Source organism: Amia ocellicauda, chromosome 16, assembly GCF_036373705.1.
Source record: "Amia ocellicauda isolate fAmiCal2 chromosome 16, fAmiCal2.hap1, whole genome shotgun sequence".
Classification (NCBI taxonomy): Eukaryota; Metazoa; Chordata; class Actinopteri; order Amiiformes; family Amiidae; genus Amia; species Amia ocellicauda.
The window spans coordinates 12,103,735-12,122,129 of NC_089865.1; the positions used below are offsets into that span (position 1 = coordinate 12,103,735).

Below are 18,395 nucleotides of genomic sequence, written 5' to 3' on the forward strand. Positions count from 1 at the left end.
TCTCGCAGTATTCCCTAATGGATCTCCTGTCTAAGATGGTGGTTGGACAGCCTCACTTTGTTCGCTGCATAAAACCCAATGATGATAGACAGGCGCTCAAGTTTTCTACTGAAAGAGTGCTGGTTCAGCTCCGCTACACTGGCATTTTGGAAACGGTGAACATCAGGCGACAGGGCTATTCCCACCGGATCCTGTTTGAAGAATTTGTTAAAAGGTAATGCTGCCCGAGGTACAGTCTTGAGTTTTAGGTCCTGCTGCCTTTAGAAATCTTGCTTTGCTCCATTGAGTTAGCTCTTGAGAGCCCTACAAATAACAGCGATGTAATATGTGACATGATACAAGGTCTCTTAATTAGTCTGAGGAGTCAGTCTGGAGAAAAGTAAACCGCTTTGCTAATTGGAAATCATTAGCCTAGACAAATTTCATTTAGCAAAAAGGCAAATTGCGCTGAGATTCGGGGGGGCAGATCAACTGGATATTCTGACAAGATAAAAAAAAAATGCAACATTGCTTTAATAGATGTAAAAATATATGAAGCATACAGTAAGGCTGAGAGCTAAATTAAAGCTGAACAAGTTATAAATGATAAAAGGCAAGGACAAGCCCTACAGATTCATATTTTGACATTTCAGAATGGTGCAGTAGCACTAATGTACCCATGGGTGTGTTACTAATGTTATGGGCCCAGCTATTGGAGTGGACTGCAGTGATTGGCTTAAAGTGAAAGCTTGAAAGATCTGTGGTCGTATTTGTTTGGCTGCACAAACAGTCACATGTGAGAAGTCTACCATTTTAGAGAAGTAAAACAACAAGTATAAGGAACTACCACACTTAGTTTTTATCAATTCAAGTATTAACAAACTACTGCAGGGACACACAGACCCGGGGACACAACTGGAAATTGGGCTTCAAGGCAATCAAGACAGAAAACAGGAGACACTTCTTCACACAGAGAGGCATCACAATCTGGAACAAACTCCCCAGCGATGACAATTTGGGAACATTCAAAAATAGACTGGATAGGATCCTTGGATCACTTAGTTATTAATGGAAACCAAACGAGCACGATGGGGCGAATGGTCTCCTCTCAATTGTAAACTTTGTTATGTTCTTATGTACTACAAGAGTTCCTAGTGGAAAAGCTGTTAGCTTCAGAGCGATTGAATTAGTCGGACCCATGGCTGGAACAGAGAGCCGACAGACACTCGTGTGGTCGCAGCACTGGAGGACCCTGTTTTACAGATAGTCAACACAATTCCTGCTGAACTATGTCAAGATTACGCGATTTCCGAGTGCGGTGTGTCTCTGTGTCCCGACTCATCTCAAGGGGCTGGGGATTAGGCACCATACGGAAGGACTTATTCGATTGAGAGCTACATGTGAAATCGTGTTTTACAGATGTGCTCATCACCATAAGAGGCAGGATGGTAGGAGATAGCTTCTCTTACACTGTACTACAAGATACAGGGCCGGTAACTTTGATTACACATTTTTTCTTTTTATTATAAATCAAGTCTTACCACACCTGGCGCAGTTACTTTTAATTGGGAGTGTAATCATTGTGAAGTCGATTCCCAGAGAGCACTAGGATGCAGACCAGGATCTGCTTTTCCGCAGGCAGTTATGCTTCCCTCTGTGAGGAGTGGTGCTACACCTGCAGTTGAGTCCTCGGAGGATACAACCTGTGCGCTGGATGACAGTAGTACGCTATCATATTGCTGAGTCCTTTCCTTCCTCTCATTACAGGGATTTTGTTCGGGTAGTTTTAAACATGATTATTTGATATCGTTATATTTCATTTTACTTCAAACACACTGCTCAGTACAGTACGGAAATGTAAATCTCATTGTGCTTGACTGTTTCTGCAACATGTAATTCTATTAGAGTGAAAAAGAGGTAACATTAATCGCACGTTGGTGTCAGCTTGGAGCGCTAGTGTTTTCTGTCACCTCCTGTCCCCAAACTGTGGGAACACAGTCAATGATGTCATCTACTGCACAGGAACTTAGCAGACAGATGGAACAGTTAAACTGTTTCTTGAGTGAAAAGTGTTTTTAAATTATACTCCATATCAAAGGCACTTCTGATGTTGCCAAGAATTACACTTTGTATTCACCTTCAAAGGCCTAACAGGTATCAACAGGAATTAATATAAAAGACAGTAAATCTTTGGGATATCAAAGAATTTAATAGGCAGCGCCATTGTTGTTTTTCTATCCTTTGACTAACTCTACAACAAAGGGGATGAACCAGCAGTTTTCAGTGCCTTGATGTTCTTAAACAAATGGTCATATCAGCCTGTCCTATAGTGGTGTTTTGTAAACTACTGTGAGGAAGTATCAGACAATCAAGTACCCTAACAATGGTTTATAAACATTAGGTGCAGCTAAAGAGAAGATAAAATCTCCACGAACATTACTCTCCCGGGCTTCTCTGTTTGCCTGCACTGCAGATGAAATAAGAGAGACTGGTAAATAGGAAGTGGGTTGACAATAGAGCACAGTGCATTGCAGAGCAGGTGAAAATTGGCTTCATGCGCTAAGAAAGCAAATGCCAAGTCTCTGACAGCATACTGATACCCAATACAGAGCTCTGCTGGTTCTCTGGGAAAATCAAATCACAATCTAAGTGTAGACTTGCTGCTTTTTCTTATTTCCCTCAATCTCCACACCCTTCTTTATGAGAGTGTCTTATGTCTGGGTATTGTTTTTGTCTTCAGAGAAGTCACACTTCATTATATTATCTACGGCAAGCAATTCTACTGTTACTGATTATTATGTTTAAAACTTCTGTTACTTCAGTTGTTAATAGCCTTTTTATATCATTCTCCACTGAGAAGTGTTTGTCCTGTCATGTGGTTTAATGCCTATTTGTTTAAACAGTGTCAGTTGGAACCAAGCACATTTTCTGCAATGTTGCGTATCTATAAGTAATATAATACACTTTTGATCCTCATGGGCAGCCCACAGTGCTGTGAAGAAGGGGAATTCCCCAATATAGAAGCTGTTATTGAATATCCTGTGCTTTGATGGGAGCTCTATTAAAGTTGTTTGGATTGTTCTGATGCAATGCAGCCATTTTAAAGGCCAGGTACATTATTCCATTTGTAAATCACACTTGTTTTAGTTTTACTGTTTGATGCGTCTCACTGAAAGATTAAAGTATCTCCCCATATCAAGCAGGTTGCACAGAAACACCTGTATATAGATTAAGCTGAAAAGCCAATTGACAGATTAAAAGCAGAAATTAAGTTTCTTTCATCAGAGCAGTCTCCTAAAACTGTCCAATGAAGCTGAAATACTTCATATCAAAAGAAAGCGGCAGATCGTATTAGAAGAAAACATGAAATAAAAATGAATATATTAGGCAGATGTCTGGTGTGGATAACAGATGGTTAAGCTTATTAAGTCCTGTAAAATGGCACAGAGGATTCCGTGAACATAATTAACTATTTTTAATTTTATTTTTTTCTTACTCAGTACTGATTTCAGTGTTTGAAGTGACCCATCTTACCCACATTATTTAACCTACATTTTAGTTTTCATACACCGAGTCCTAGACTGCCCAATGTTATTTTAGATAGGTTAGTCTTAGTTATTTTAGATAGTGTTTAACTTTAACTGCTGAACCATATAAATGTACACTGCAGCATTTCCCTGATCCAGGTGCTTGTGGGACAGAGGTACCTGTACAGTTTAGGATGAAGCTTTTCATGTACAATTTCAATTAAAGTTGAAATTAAACTTGCTAAACTCTTGTTGCTTACCCAATAGGGCAAAATGACGGGATTATGTGGTGAAAAACTTTACAAGAGTTCCCTCTTTAATTGTGGTCTCACGTCTTGTTTCCTCTTTCTAATACTCCTCAAACCAGTCCACAGTCTTCATGCCCATCCATCTTATCAAACCCCATCACACAGTGCTTACGAACGATCAGGTGCCGATGCACAGTTTCAGTCGAGAAAAATCTCCTCGAGATCTAATAGCATGGTGCCTTTGCGGAACAGACTTCTTTAGCAGATATGATTTTTAAAAGAGGACATGAACAGATTTAACCAGAGACATAATAGGGCTGTGTGCAATTAGGGGCAATGTGCAAGTCTGTTTTACAAGTCTGTTTTACAAACCTCTGGCTGGTGTGGCTCAGGTCTCTAATGACTCACACTGTATATTGTTGAGAATGATTTTGATCAGGGAAGCTAAATCCCCTGTCATCTAATATCCCTCACATTTAAACATTAATTTCAAGATCACAAGGAGACTTGTTGAATGATCCGTGTTAAATCTATAACTACTGCACCCAATTAATTTCCCTAGCCCTTGACAGTTCTAAGGTTTCACTTGTGGAAAATGTAATAAGATGGGTCTCCATTTCAGATCAAGTCTCTGTGGCTTTGCAGGAATACGTTTTAAAAGGAAGCAATGGGACTGACATCTTTCCTTCATCAATTCTACATATTTCTTTTATGGGGAGTTTTTATAATGAAGGACAGTCTCATTTGTATTTGCGTCATCGTCGTCGTCATCATCATCATCATCATCATAATAATAATAAAAAGATAGTTCTGTCTTTAACTAGAAATCATGTCAGACTCTTGATACATAACATACCAGAGTATCTTATAATTAAATATGTTACATCATATTTTAAGCTAAAATGCACAGCAAAGCAGCAAGACTCCACAGTTTAGATTTAAGCCTGTGCTCCTATAATTAACATATAAATCTAATGGAAACCTGGGGATATTGGTACTTGTCCGCAGAAGAATACACATATTAAAAAGGCATGGGTGTTAGGTCCATGGTTTTATACTTGCATGTGACTCATTTTATCGAGAACATTTGATTCAAGTCTTGGCGGATGAGTCACATAAAACACATTTCTGGAAAACCAACAGATCAGATTTCTTTTGGGGGGAAGATGCACTCATAAATAAAATGAGAAAGAAAGGAAAATAAATAAATCAGCAAGAAACATAATATGATTTTTAAGCCCTTTAACATGTTGATGTTCTTTTAAGTAAAAACCATTAGTGCTTTTAATTTTCCCTTGGCAGCAGTCTTACGGCAGCTTTGTACTCCCTGTCTGTTAGGTATTACTATCTGGCCTTCAGGGCACACCAGATGCCTGATACAGGCAGAGAGAACGCCATCGCCATTCTGGAGAGAGCAGGACTAGACAAGTGGGTTCTTGGGAAAACCAAGGTAAAAACAATTTGAGGATTATTGTGTATCACTTCTTCTTCCATGCTGGCGTCCCCAGGGATTTGTTCAGAAATCCCCTGTCCACTTAGAAGATGTTGTTTAGTTACTGATTCACTGAGTAGCTAACAAAGCCCTTGTGTGTGTGTGTGTGTGTGTGTGTGTTGTTAACTACAAAAGCTTGTACTTCAGTGTTCAGAGTGTTTATTATTCATGCTTTTGATGAACCAATTGTTAGCATTACTTTGAAAAAACTAACTGAACAATGCAGCACCTTTTCTGCATAATGTTCTCTGTTAAATATTTGGAAAATGAACATATGTGAACTTTCCACAAATTACATTAAATTCAATTGATTATTTGTATTATTATTATTGTTGTTGTTGTTGTTGTTCTCTGTTAAACAGGTCTTTCTGAAATACTACCATGTGGAGCAGCTGAATTTGCTGCTCAGGGAAGTTATTGCACGAGTGGTTGTGATGCAGGCCTACACTAAAGGATGGCTGGGGGCTAAGAGGTACAGGAGAGTGAAGGAGAAGAGAGTACAGGGGGCCATCGTCATCCAGTCAGGTGTGCAGTTCTGCCTTTCTCCCTGCTGTTAAGGTCATGTTGTGTGTTTTTAGGACAAGGATGGTGTTAAATTACTTTCCTTTTTTTTACATCATGCAAAAAGTATTTTGCATAAAATAAAAGAATCACTGTGCATCTCCACTACCGAGTTGTTGGTCCACCTCCAATGCATTGAAAGATAATGCGCTCATGTTACAAACTTAGCAACACCCCCAACTGGCTTCTTTGAATCAAAGATGAGAAGCAGTTTATTAAAATCTAATCCCCCACCCCCGGTTTTGATTATTCATTTAAATAAAGTTTCCATTCTAGTGAACAAACAAGTGAGTATGCTGTGTATTGTTTCCCGCCATTCGATCAGAAATCTCTTATTTCCTGTAGCCTGGAGAGGGCATGTGGCACGGCAGAATCTCAGGCAGATCAAGAAAGAGAGAGAAGAGGCTGCCATTCGCATCCAGGCAGGTAATTCAGCCCCGAGCCCCTCTGTCATAACGCGCCAGCAAATTTGAAAAGCAGATACGTGTCGCCTAAAACTTGCTCTTTCCTCGTCTGCGACTCCTCCACATACACTTGATTTCCTAGTGACCAACATGAAACAAAAAACTCATAAAGGGCTATAAACTTTTAGGTTCGATGAAATGCTTTTTTGATCTCAATAAACCTCCCATGAAACAGTAATAATTAATTAATTATGTATGAAGGGAAGCTTTTGAAAGTTTGGGCAGCATTTGGTCTCCATGTTTCAGTAGAACAGTGCATATTGAGATCCCTTTTCCTTTCATCTCTTTCCCAATAAAAGCAGCAGTGGGGCTTATCCCTTCTGTTTCCTCATAACTTCCTCTCTGAATTCCCGGTCTATTACAGCACATTCACATACCAGAAACAAGATGCCTTTTCATACTGTCAACCTTTTCATGTGAAATGTAAATTAATTCTTCCTCGGTACGGCTTGACAGAGATCAAAGTGGGCACATTAACCTTAGCGGGCCTTCTCTTCATCACAGGGAACTGGTAGAGACGACAGGCGAAGGTAGGGCGAGAGGGCCAGTCGGAGCTATCTGCAGCTCTCCCCCGGGCTCTTCCTTGTCTGCAAGAGCAAACACTGAAGACACCCGTATTGTGTTTGTAAATGACCTCATTAAGAGCCGTGAACGGAGTAGAAAAGTTCAGGGCAGAGAGTAATGTTTTCCACGGGTTTGTGCCGACCAGGTTTTTTTTTTTTGTTTGTGTAGAAATTCTGTTTATTTATCCAGTTTTACTGGCAAGGGGCTTCCTTCAGCACTCAGGATACTGTTAAAGTGATACTGACAGGAGTTACTCAGATCTGAGGGAACGGAGCAGCCTAGCCCCTGATGGAAAACTCTGACGCGTTCAAATTGTGTGTTTCTTGCAGCTTAGCCTTTGAGGTAGGCCACATTTGCATTTTAAAAATAAACAGATGCCTTTCAAATACATGAGCTGGTGGCCAGGGGATCTCAGTGGACCGGGGGAGCTCGTGAACCATCGATCAGATTAAAACAGAGAAAATAGAACCAGCTTTAACAATGTGCTGGAGCTCCCTTTCCTGTGTGTATAATATTACAACTAAAATACAAAGCCCTTTGATAAAGTTTTATTTAAATGTACAGGGTATTGAGGTTTTCCTACCAAAGCACTGCTTCACAATAATACTACCACAGTTATTCATTCTTTCACATTTAAATATTTACACTGTAAACTGCCGTGTTACTCAAAAGATTATCATGTATGGTATTTATCATATTTTTTATGTATTTGTTCCTTTTTTCATGATCAGCTATGCATTGTGATATTCAATAACCCCAATTATCTTTTCTCTATAGTAAAAAGTACATTATAAATACTGTTAGTTTAATTCATAAACTGTGTGATTGTGTTTAATTAGACTGATGTAAATACAATTTAGTAAAAGGTTTTTAAATAAAAACACATAAATGTGTGCCTGAAATGACAGAAAAATAGAATCTGTGCAAAGACCTCTGTGAGCTTTCATTATCCTATAAATTATATTTATATTATATATTAAATTATATTATATATCCTATTATTATAAATCTTCAAGAGAGAAGCATTAATTAGTGTTTGTTATTATTTTTTTAGATTTTATTTTACATATAAGGTTTCAAACAAACAACCTAGATTCCAGCCACGGAATAACAATGATTTTAATAATACAAATCTGACAAAGAGGAAATTAACTATAGTAACATTTCAATTAAGATTTTAACAATAAAATATGCAATAAAATATTAATACAAACAATACTCCAATTATCAAGAATCTTTAAATCCACTGGTAAAAGCATTGCATTTCACAGATTCAGTAATTATGATGTAAAATTGCCTGTTAATTATATATCATTATCTGTATGGAACTGTAAAAGGAGTTTATTATATTGTTTAATATCAAAGCTTTCAGAGGGCACCTGGCTCGGAAAGAGTACGAGACTCTGAAGCACGATATAAACTTGAGTCATTCCCTGAGCCGTGATCTCAACACAGAAGCGTTTGGGTGAGTTATTTGTTATGAGATATTTAGTATATTAGTGTGTATTTCCCCATTTCTTTCAGCATTTTCCTTCGTGGTTCCTACAATACCCTGCTTTTGAACCCAGTAAAGTATGACAACATTTTATTCCTCTACATATTTAAGAAGTGATGATGTTGTCTTGTTGGTTTGCTTTTGCTGTTTTTTTTTAAAGACATAATAGCTCCAACATGCAAGGCAGTTCTGATAACCTGTGGTGAAAACCCTCGGCATTCTGCTCTTCCTTCTGTATTTATCCTCCATAAACTCCCTCAAAAGGAGCTCAACTGACACCTGAGGAATTCCGCACGTGGAGAACCTACCAAATGACAGATCAAAGGGTTAAAATATCCGCCACTCATCCGCTGCCCCCACGAATGCTGCTTATTTTACTAATGTTTTGTTTTTCTACCGCTAAAACAATGTCCCTCCTGTCTTTACGTAGACGGTTTTAAACAAGTTTGGTAATTTTAATAAATGTATCAATGTCAAGAAAACACGTACTTTCCTGTGAAGTATCTCTGATGAATGCTGCCTCTGCTTAATTGTGGCACCCAGATGTCAAAGCATAATTCGGTGTATATTTACGCAGCATATGGCCTGAGTAGTCATTAAGAAACTATGTGAAAGCAGGGAAACAGATGAACAGGAGTACAGATGGTCTGAACTTTTTGTGTATGTATGTGTGTATCTCATTGTGCAAGGCATTTGACCAAACCCCACTGTCACCGTCCGAACGTTATTTACGTTTCTTCACCTCTATAGACATCTGCGATCCACACGGAACAAAAATGACATTCACTTATAGGTGTTGCACAACATCCTCTTCTATATCCACATCATAAACCCGTTAGTTTATTCAGAGTTTCATAGTACCAGCTAACACGTTTCCACTGCACACATACAGCACATTTTCAAAACATAACCTGGTGTGTTTGAAAATCAGGATACATTTGGGTTATGTTGAAAATGTATTTCTTGGCAAAGAGACTAACACTACATCTTTTAGTACTATAAAATTAAATATAGTAACGGGGACATCTGAAAGCTAAACAAAGATGCTTCCTGTTGGCATAAGTACACAGATGATTTTATTTAGTACTACTTTTGCTGACTTTGCTAATGTAATACCATTCGCAAAACTAACAATCCAAACCAGATTTTTAAACTTGAAGGTATTTTTCCATTCTTTATTTCTCCCTCCTCACTTACAAATTAACATCTTTATCTTCAGGGAATGTTCTTGATGTTTACAGACAACTATGATAGTTATCAACTTTATAGTTCTGTTTAATTAGGAAAGAACACCCCCTTTATATGCGACAACTGTGTACTGTTACTCTGTAATTTTTTAATCAATCTTAGGTTACACCCACTGTGTCTATTATTATATAGTGGTGGTGGTAAAGTTTACTCCCCCTCAGAAAATATACATGTTGTAAAAGGATATATAATCCCACACACACCATTCATTCTCACCCCACTCCCCTCCAATATTATTTTGTTAAAGCTGAAATACTGTTATTAAATCATACAGGAAAATGTATATGGTCTTTTATTTTTAGGTTCTCGGGTTCTACAAGTTCACACTTTATAAAATGCTTCTGTAGCCTTCAAATAAAATATTTTTCAATAATGTTTAATAGTTGTCTGTAATGTGCAGCGTTACAATTAAAGGAATATGCAAACTTGTTAAATAAAACTTGTTTGGCATGTTGTGTAGATGGATTATCACAAACATGCCTCAGTTATAACTTGTTTTATGAAGAAGTGTTACTTGATTGTTTATATGTTGTCTGCAATCTGTTAATCATGCAACCAGGAGGATAGCAAATGTGCATTAGTGGACATTGTTGTGAAGTGTTACAGTTTTCATTTAGCACTGCTTTCTTGCTAGAAGTTGCCTACCCTCACCTTTTTATCATTGTGTTTACTTATGTCTGGCTTTTTTTTTTGTATTAATGCTGAAACAATTTCTAGACAGATATCAAACAATGTGCTCTAGGAATACTGATTCTTTTTTTTATCAACTCTTTAGGCATGACAACTTTGCTGAAACTCATAACAAGGTCAGGTTATTTATTTGGCTAATTTATTTATTTTTGCTTGTATAATTTCCATAGTGAATCTGAACACCTTCATTTGGAGTTGTGGGCCCTGTTCGTCTCAGTGCACTGAGGCCAAGTGATGTGAACATGAAATTGTCAGAGGAGTGTTTTGAAGTCCTTGAGACAAAAGACTCTTCTTACTAAAAACTTTAGTTCTGTGGAGAGACAGGGTGGTACGCTGAATAAGAGAATCAAAAGGCTGGAAATTCACGGCTGAGAATAAATGCTCGCAGTTCCCCGAGGTGATTTGTCTTTGCGCTTCTCTTTCTACAGATGTTAGAGCCCCTTTTTTAGTAAAGACCTGAGGTTCTTTGGTAGTACTTTGATATCCTGCTCGAATTCAATATGTGAAATAGAAGAGTCACTCTGTGACTTGGAGCACATCACAGTCTTTGAAGTCTGATCCAATTTTTGCTGCTCACCATTTGATGTTGAAAGGATGAAATGAAGAAAATGTACAGTTTTTGCCAGTAACTCTGCTGAGCATATGTAAGATTAAAAAAGCAAAATCCTTTGGAGGATGTACTTAGAAATGTTAAGCAGATTAATACTTTCCTATAGCTCTTTTATTCAAAGATAAAATTAAGTATGAGAGGAAGTACGCATATGCTGTTATTTTCACCCTGACAATTAAGTCAGCGCGTTACCATATGCATCTAGGTAAGGGAAAATTAAAAAAAAAAAAAAGCTTCTGCTCATGAATTTGCATGTGATTACAATTGCAAAACGCATTAGCTGGCTCTTGTGAAAGTAGTTGGGGGGGGGGAAAAAATGAAATCTAATAACATAAGTCTAGTCTCAGAGAAATAAAAGGGGGTCCATTGTATCCATTTGTTTACTATTCCTATTGACAATCTACTTCTGGGTGAAAGTTGTAACATTTATTATGATTTTCAAAGGTCCCTCTTGACAGCCAAGAAGGACAAGATAAAGACTCCAGCCAACACAAAGGAAGACGAGAAGACATTATAAAGCCTTATGAGGAGACAAACGCAGTGCAGGAGTCTCATTGTAAACAAGGTAAGCTCACATGAGAAAGGGGTGGGTGTGGGTAATTATATAAGAAACAGGATACATCACGGCTTAATAAAGGAAGGATGATATTAAAACAATACTGCTTTCAATCTTTCATCGGCTTTCAAATATGTTTCAGTAACAACCGGGGGGAATTAAGACGGATCGTTTTTATAGTCTCTTAATAAGGTGTGTCCACTCGTCATTAATGTCTTATCATGGTTTAACATGGCACCAGTACTTCAAAGCATAGTCTACTACATGCCTGCCTATTACTAAAGATCTGATCATCACTTTCATAGACACACATAGTAACAGTGACATGTAAAGTATACAAGCCCTGATTTGTTGAACATATGTTTAGTTTGTGTTTTGCCCAAGGCACTGAATTTCATTAATGCCTGGTGCATAACTCACATTGTGAATTGATCATGACTGTGGGCATGGAATGAATGGGGGCAAGATAAAGCCATGCGGAGTCCAAGGTGAGGGATAGAGGTGGGATGGCGTTTAACAACATGGATGGGATTATGTGGATTAGATGTAATAATGTAACACAGACAGGTTTTCCAGGCGCAGACCTAGCTTTGCAGTGACAGGTTTGGTGTGGATTAGTGTCAATGCAGTACAGCAGTTTTGGGTTAGATAGCGGCTAATGCCATAATGCTGGGTGTTGGTAACCTTTACAGTGAACCCCAGTGAATAAGGTTTCCAATTTAAAAACAGTTGAACTGAAGCATAAATGAAAAGATGTAGGAATCTCTTTTATCCCCCACTTTATGGGAATGTACTGCAGTTGGCTTTCTATCGAACCAAGAGTGCTTTATTTTTTCCTTCTATCATAAGAAACAATAAATAAACACAGCAAATGCCTGTTATAGTGCTGATCATTTGTGTTCAGTATGTTTTTGTGTTAAATGCTGTCAGTTTAACATAATCTAACCACTACTTTTTACGATGGATTTATTGTTGTTGAGGTCATAGTTATTATTATTAGGTATAATTATAGGATTCACAGATGAAATATAAGAGGGAACAGGACTTACTGGCAACTTAATGGTCCTGAACAAATGTAGTTTAGCTCCTTGTTTTAAGAAGTATAATTGTAGACCCACAGTGGCATATTCTTCAGAGTTCATGAGCAAACTAATCTCATAAAGCAGAAATATCGTCACCACACCCAGTACAGTAAAAACCCAGTGATTGAGGTAACCCATGGGAACATCCTGTACAGAACAGAGATTCTCCTGGGATTCAACTGCAAATATGCAAATAGCAGCATATTCCTCTCATGTGTCATGTGTCCAAAGTTACCTAAGAGACAGCTTTGTTCAGAAAACCATCATGAGAGACCAGCAGCCAAACAGTGGATATGTGGGTACATTTTGCAGCTAGTTAAAAAACTCTCATAATGGGCATTGGCTGACTTTGCAGGCTGTGTGTTTTTACTACTTTGTAAAACGTTGTCTTCAAAGCGGCTTCTTTCACTTTGCAGCATTTGTATGTGAGTGTGATAGGCCTTGCAGGCCTCTGTCATCATTTTCCATTCCGGGAGGCCTCTGTGGAAACTGGCATTTTACATGAGATCAGCAGTTCAAGGTGAAACGCTTTGATTTGCCAGCAGTTTAAATCTGTTTTGTTCAGAGATGGATGAGTCACATGGACAGGCTCAGCCAGATATTGAGAACAGGGCTGCTTCCTGTTTTACCATTGCCCCTTCCCCTGGAGGACACTGGGATTGAGAACTATGGTGGAACAGCACACAGAGAACGTGAGGACAGCGAGGGCAGGGAAATTGGACTTTGACCCAGAAATGGACAGATAGGAATTCAGCTAAGCATTTTCTTGGTCTTAGATGGACATTTTGTTTTACATTTTTGAGATATATGCCCTAATCCAGCTGTGCGCCAGGACTCATTATTGCCCTATAAGTACGGAACAAGTCATCATAAGAGAAGATTACCAGTCTAATTCATGGCATGCCTGATGGGGTCCATGTTTTACATAAAGCTAAAGGACAATCCCCCAGGCTTTAACTGATACCTGTGGTGTTGCCTTTGTTAAGGCCGACTTAACATACATTTTCACAGGCACATCCTTACACTATCAAGTTCTGGGTTTCAATTTAAATATGATGTGACTCCCTGTGAGAGATACTTGGTTATGTTCAGAGGCACTACAGAGTCATCACAGTGTCTGCAAACATTCAGTTTTAGTTTAAACACCGGCTTGGTACGGTGCTACTTCCCACCGAAAAACTCACTTCCAATATAACTCAAGCATGTAGGAATCAAACTGGAAACAAGCAAAGGTATATGAGCTGCTAAACCTTTGCTTCAAACCGTGAGATACGATCTGAACGGAGCTCTTTTTTTCCCTGAGTGTGGTAAACAGGATAGCGTTAGGGATCAATCAACACTGACTTAATGGTTTATGAAAGCTGAGCTACTTATGTTAACAAGCTTTTGAAGATTATGGTCGTCATAAACATACAAGTCATGAGAATGCCAGAGATAAAGTGTTTGCATCACAGAAACCAATTATTACTGCATCAGAAGGTTTTTATGAACCTGGCCTCTAGAAGAAACAAGAAATAACAAACACTAATAAAGCATTGTAAAATGTATAGTTATGTGATTAGCTCTGCTCAGATAGGATATTTTTTAGTTAGCTGAATAACAACTATGTTTGTATACGTTGGTGATATTAATTGATGGGACAAAATGGAAACAATTAACTCATATAGTTGTCAGTGGAGAGGTCAGATAAATTGGTCACACTGTTTATAGCTTTTGCTACATTGCTGGAGCTCAGTCTGCTAAAGGGAGTAAATGGATGTAGATGAGTGTAGGGTAGCTGTTCCCATATTTACTTTCCTATAGTGATACCTGCAGATAGAGACACAATTTAGACCAATTAGCATTTAACATCCCCCTCTATTTCAGTTGAATTTCCTGTCAGTTCCGGGGTGGATAACAGTTATTGTCATAGATAGACCCTCCCAATACAGCACTTATTCACAGCACAGATCATACCATAAGAAAGATGCACTGTTTTTCTCTTTCTAGGCATGCCCTTTCCGTCTGTCTTTCAGGAGGGATAGGAAGACTCCACCTTGAGGATGTGGGAGTGTGGAATTTGGTTCATTGCAGTCTCCTTAATCCTCTTAATGTCAGCCACAGTCGTTAACAGGATATGCTTCTGAACAACTTATCTTCACTGATAATAATTCACAATTTCACTTTGTTAATCTCTCATAAACATAATTATCTAGTAAAGGAACCTAAAGCCACATTGATAGACCTTCCTACAGGAGGAGATCAAATCATTAGGAACCCAGGCATTCTGATAAAACTGCCTCCTACTTTCATCTTTTATACGCCTTTAATAATTAATAATTTAACAAGATATTATTAAAATGGTGACATCCAAGATCACATTTGACGATAATCTTACGTTGGTATTCTGTGGAATGAGAGCTAGATTACAATAAACTCTAGCAGAAGACCAGGTACCTGAGATTAGATATTATCCTTCTAGCTCATGCAGTTTTCAAGTTGGAGAGCACTATGTCACATTGTAACAGGCAGTATATGCATATTGTATTTCTGTTTCAGCCTTAGAAAGCTTCTGATGGTGTCAAACTGTGAATAAGAGTGATATCTCTATTCTTTCTTTTTAGAATTGAATTAAATCAAACTGTATTTTGTTTCGCTGCCAAGTTGCTTATTAAATGTTTGAAAAATTAATGCAATTGAGGTGCAGCTGTTCAATGCAATTACACATGCTTCATAAAAATTCTCAATTTGGACCTGTGAGATTTTGAAACGTCATACATTTATCCTGGATTAAAAATGCTATACGATATAGGCTATTGTAACTGAAAACAGCCAAGCATCTCCTCAGAAATGTATTTAATTTCTTCATGTTGTTGACTTGTGAATTGTGAAAAATAACTTCTTATCAAGAGAGTTAATGAGGATGTAAATTTGTGTACTTTGAATATTGATGGAATGTAATTAGGGATACTAGCTATAATATCTGCTATAAAATATTCATAAAGAATCAAATAATGTTTTATTTGCCAATTTTAGCTACAGCCTTGGACAATCTCAAATCATAACTGGAAATGTTGTACACAGTTAGTTCCTAGGTCTTTAAAGAGAGAAGGTTTTAAGCAAAGTGAGGATGTATTGTTTGGATATAGTTGGATAGAAGCATAACCTACATTGTCCTATAGGAGGTGCTTTAGAAACGATCCCATCTGTTTTTTTGGTCAAAAGGGTTTCAATGTCAAACTGCCCCTATGATTTGGAATTCATAATTGGGTTCATAGTTCAGGTATCCGCTGCCAATAGAAACACCTGCATTCTCTTGAAAAGGAAAGATTATTTTGGGACAATTCCTGACCATTCCAAAAACCACAATACAGACAGAAATGTGTTATATGTATGCATATTTCCTCACATTACAGCCTTTCAGACTTAGGTATTGTGTAAATTCTTTAAATCCTCTATATGAAGCAATTGGAACACCAACAGGAACTGTAATGCAAACAGCCAGATAAATTAGTGCAAGTTTGCAGTGAGGCATCATATGTTTAAAAGCCCCAGATACAATCGTTTATTCTTTCACATGAGCCGAAACGTCCCCCCATGGAGAACCTTCCAGATTAACCTGAGCCTTTGGCAGTCATTATTAATGTTCTACTTTAGGTACAGTGTAAGCAGTAGCAACCATACAAAACGGAAATGATGGAGATTAAACACAAAACCAAAAGCATTGTCTCCATTCTTTCTGCTCGGAAGCGCACACTTCCCAGTGACAGACACTGCGGTTCGTGTCTGTACTAGACTGATTGAGGAGGATAATTAGTAATACTAAATACTGAGCAACCCCTAAACCCTACGTCACAATCCTAACTCTACCCTTGCCAGCAGGATGCATTCATCACAGCTTTGGAAGGGTTAATTGTTGTCTAGGATAATCTTGTCTTTTACTTTCATGTGTTAAATAAGCAGTCGTTTAAAGATATATTGCCAGGATTGTTATTTTGTGACTGCAGGCAACGTTTGAGTGTTTTAATTAATACTTCCTTTGATGCAAAGTGGATGGCCGACCTTACACACGAACACATGCGCTACCTGGCCTCACTGCTGGAGGCAGACTGTCAGGGAACTTCCCCTTATTTTACCATCAACCCCCTGTCTCTAGACACAAGTGTCACAGATTTGACACTCTCATAACTCTCTCTCAGAATAGGCTTGTTAACGTTGTATGTTGTAAAATACCTTGTGCGTTAAAACCATTTTCTCCATTAAACATCCTTTCAGTTAGGATCAGTGTCCAGTTGCAGATGGTACTAATGTAATTTCAGACTTCACCCACCATCAGTAATCTGCTTTCCTGAAGTTTACTATGTTCTTTTTTTCTTTTTTTTCTTTTTTGGCAATCCAACCACTGTTAAAGGATTTTCCACAGGACCCGATATCCAAAACATCTGGGCTGTGTAGAAGATTATTTTGTGAATTTGCATCAAGTTTAGATTGAAAACTAGTACCAATCAACAAACGTATGGATATTTTTTCTTAGTTGTTAATTAAAACAAACAACAACAACAACAAACAACTGTGCATATTGTATATTAAGTGTGTATAATGGTCACATACACTTATAAAATTCACTTTTAAAACTGATAAACGCTATTCCACCTGATCCAAGTTATAAATATAACACTTTATGCAAGTATAACATAACATAACATAACATAAGCATAACACCATTTAGGAAAAAAGCAGAGTGAGCAGAGAATTAGGATAATTGCATCCTGTGGCTGGATGATGAACAACCTGGAAATTGAACTATCATAAATTGCTGTATTGTGTTTCACAGTCCTGCCCATCTTCTGTGAGACAGACCTTGGCACTGGGCAAGCATCCACCCATCAAAGCCCAATTTAGATACTTATTTTGATTACAAAGAGCCTTATTCCATTGTAAAGCCCTACTTAAAAATGCACATTTCCACCCCCCCCACCCCCCCATCAGGCAGAGATACATTACAGAGAAACCTGACAGGAGCCAGGCGGGCGATTTCGAACATTTGAGTATGTTCCCAACGTGAAGAATTGTTTAGAAGTCAAACTTAACTCTAATGTCAGTGGGATGATTGATTTCAGTGTAAAATATTGGTTGTTAAGTAACAACATCCTCTGTCTGCTTTAGTGCAAAACAGATGCAGGAACTGCCCTTTTGAGCATTATCTCAAGAACCTTGCGATTTTCCTAGTGTGCTTTATAATTTAAAGCATATGGGTTACCATTTAACAATAATGTCCAAAATGAAGACATAGGTAATAAATCACAGAGCCCCAGAAAGCTCTGGAGCTTCTCTTGAAGTTCCACGTTCCTGTTCTGTGCATTCAAATTGTTCTGTTTGTGATAAACAAAACCAAAAAAAAAAAAGAAAGAAAGGAAAGGACCAGCCAATGTAGTGGAGTTGCATGTGTTTGTGAGGGAGAGAGTGAGTTCTGGGCTGCACATGCCTCATTTAGACATCAAAGAGTTACACTGATGATTTTTCCTTGTAATCCATGCCTTTTGGTGCAATGGCCTACTCCATCTGAATAAACAAAGCCCAAGTGGTTAACTCTGGTCTGGGAGAAATCAGGTGATTAGAGCACGTGGTCTGCGGAGAAAAAATCAATACGTCTTTCATTTCTTCTGCTAAAATCCCTTTTAGCAGCTCTTTTATGTTGTTTCTAAGGAGTTTTCTGATTTTCAGGGGATTTAAAATGGTATTTAGAGATGTACTGCAAATCATCAGTTTTCTTTGAAAATGAAAGAGCACCTATCTTAAAAGAGTTTTGATTCTTTTTATCTTGAAATGCAAACACTTACAATATGTATCTGTGAGGAATAACAAACTATTCAGAGTTATTTTTCAGCTGAGGAAAATCA

General features: G+C 38.0%; 1 protein-coding gene across 2 annotated transcripts in view; it reads left to right on the top strand.

The window, feature by feature from the left end:
* Positions 1 to 18,395, top strand: part of myo3b (myosin IIIB) — a 96,611-nt gene that overhangs the window by 64,612 nt on the left and 13,604 nt on the right. For both annotated transcript variants that reach the window (XM_066687889.1, XM_066687890.1), the window contains exons 26-32: positions 9 to 214; positions 5,093 to 5,204; positions 5,609 to 5,771; positions 6,153 to 6,233; positions 8,201 to 8,300; positions 10,354 to 10,384; positions 11,323 to 11,443. In XM_066687889.1, coding sequence (XP_066543986.1) covers positions 9 to 214; positions 5,093 to 5,204; positions 5,609 to 5,771; positions 6,153 to 6,233; positions 8,201 to 8,300; positions 10,354 to 10,384; positions 11,323 to 11,443 — 814 coding nt within the window. The remainder of the gene's footprint in view (positions 1 to 8; positions 215 to 5,092; positions 5,205 to 5,608; positions 5,772 to 6,152; positions 6,234 to 8,200; positions 8,301 to 10,353; positions 10,385 to 11,322; positions 11,444 to 18,395) is intronic.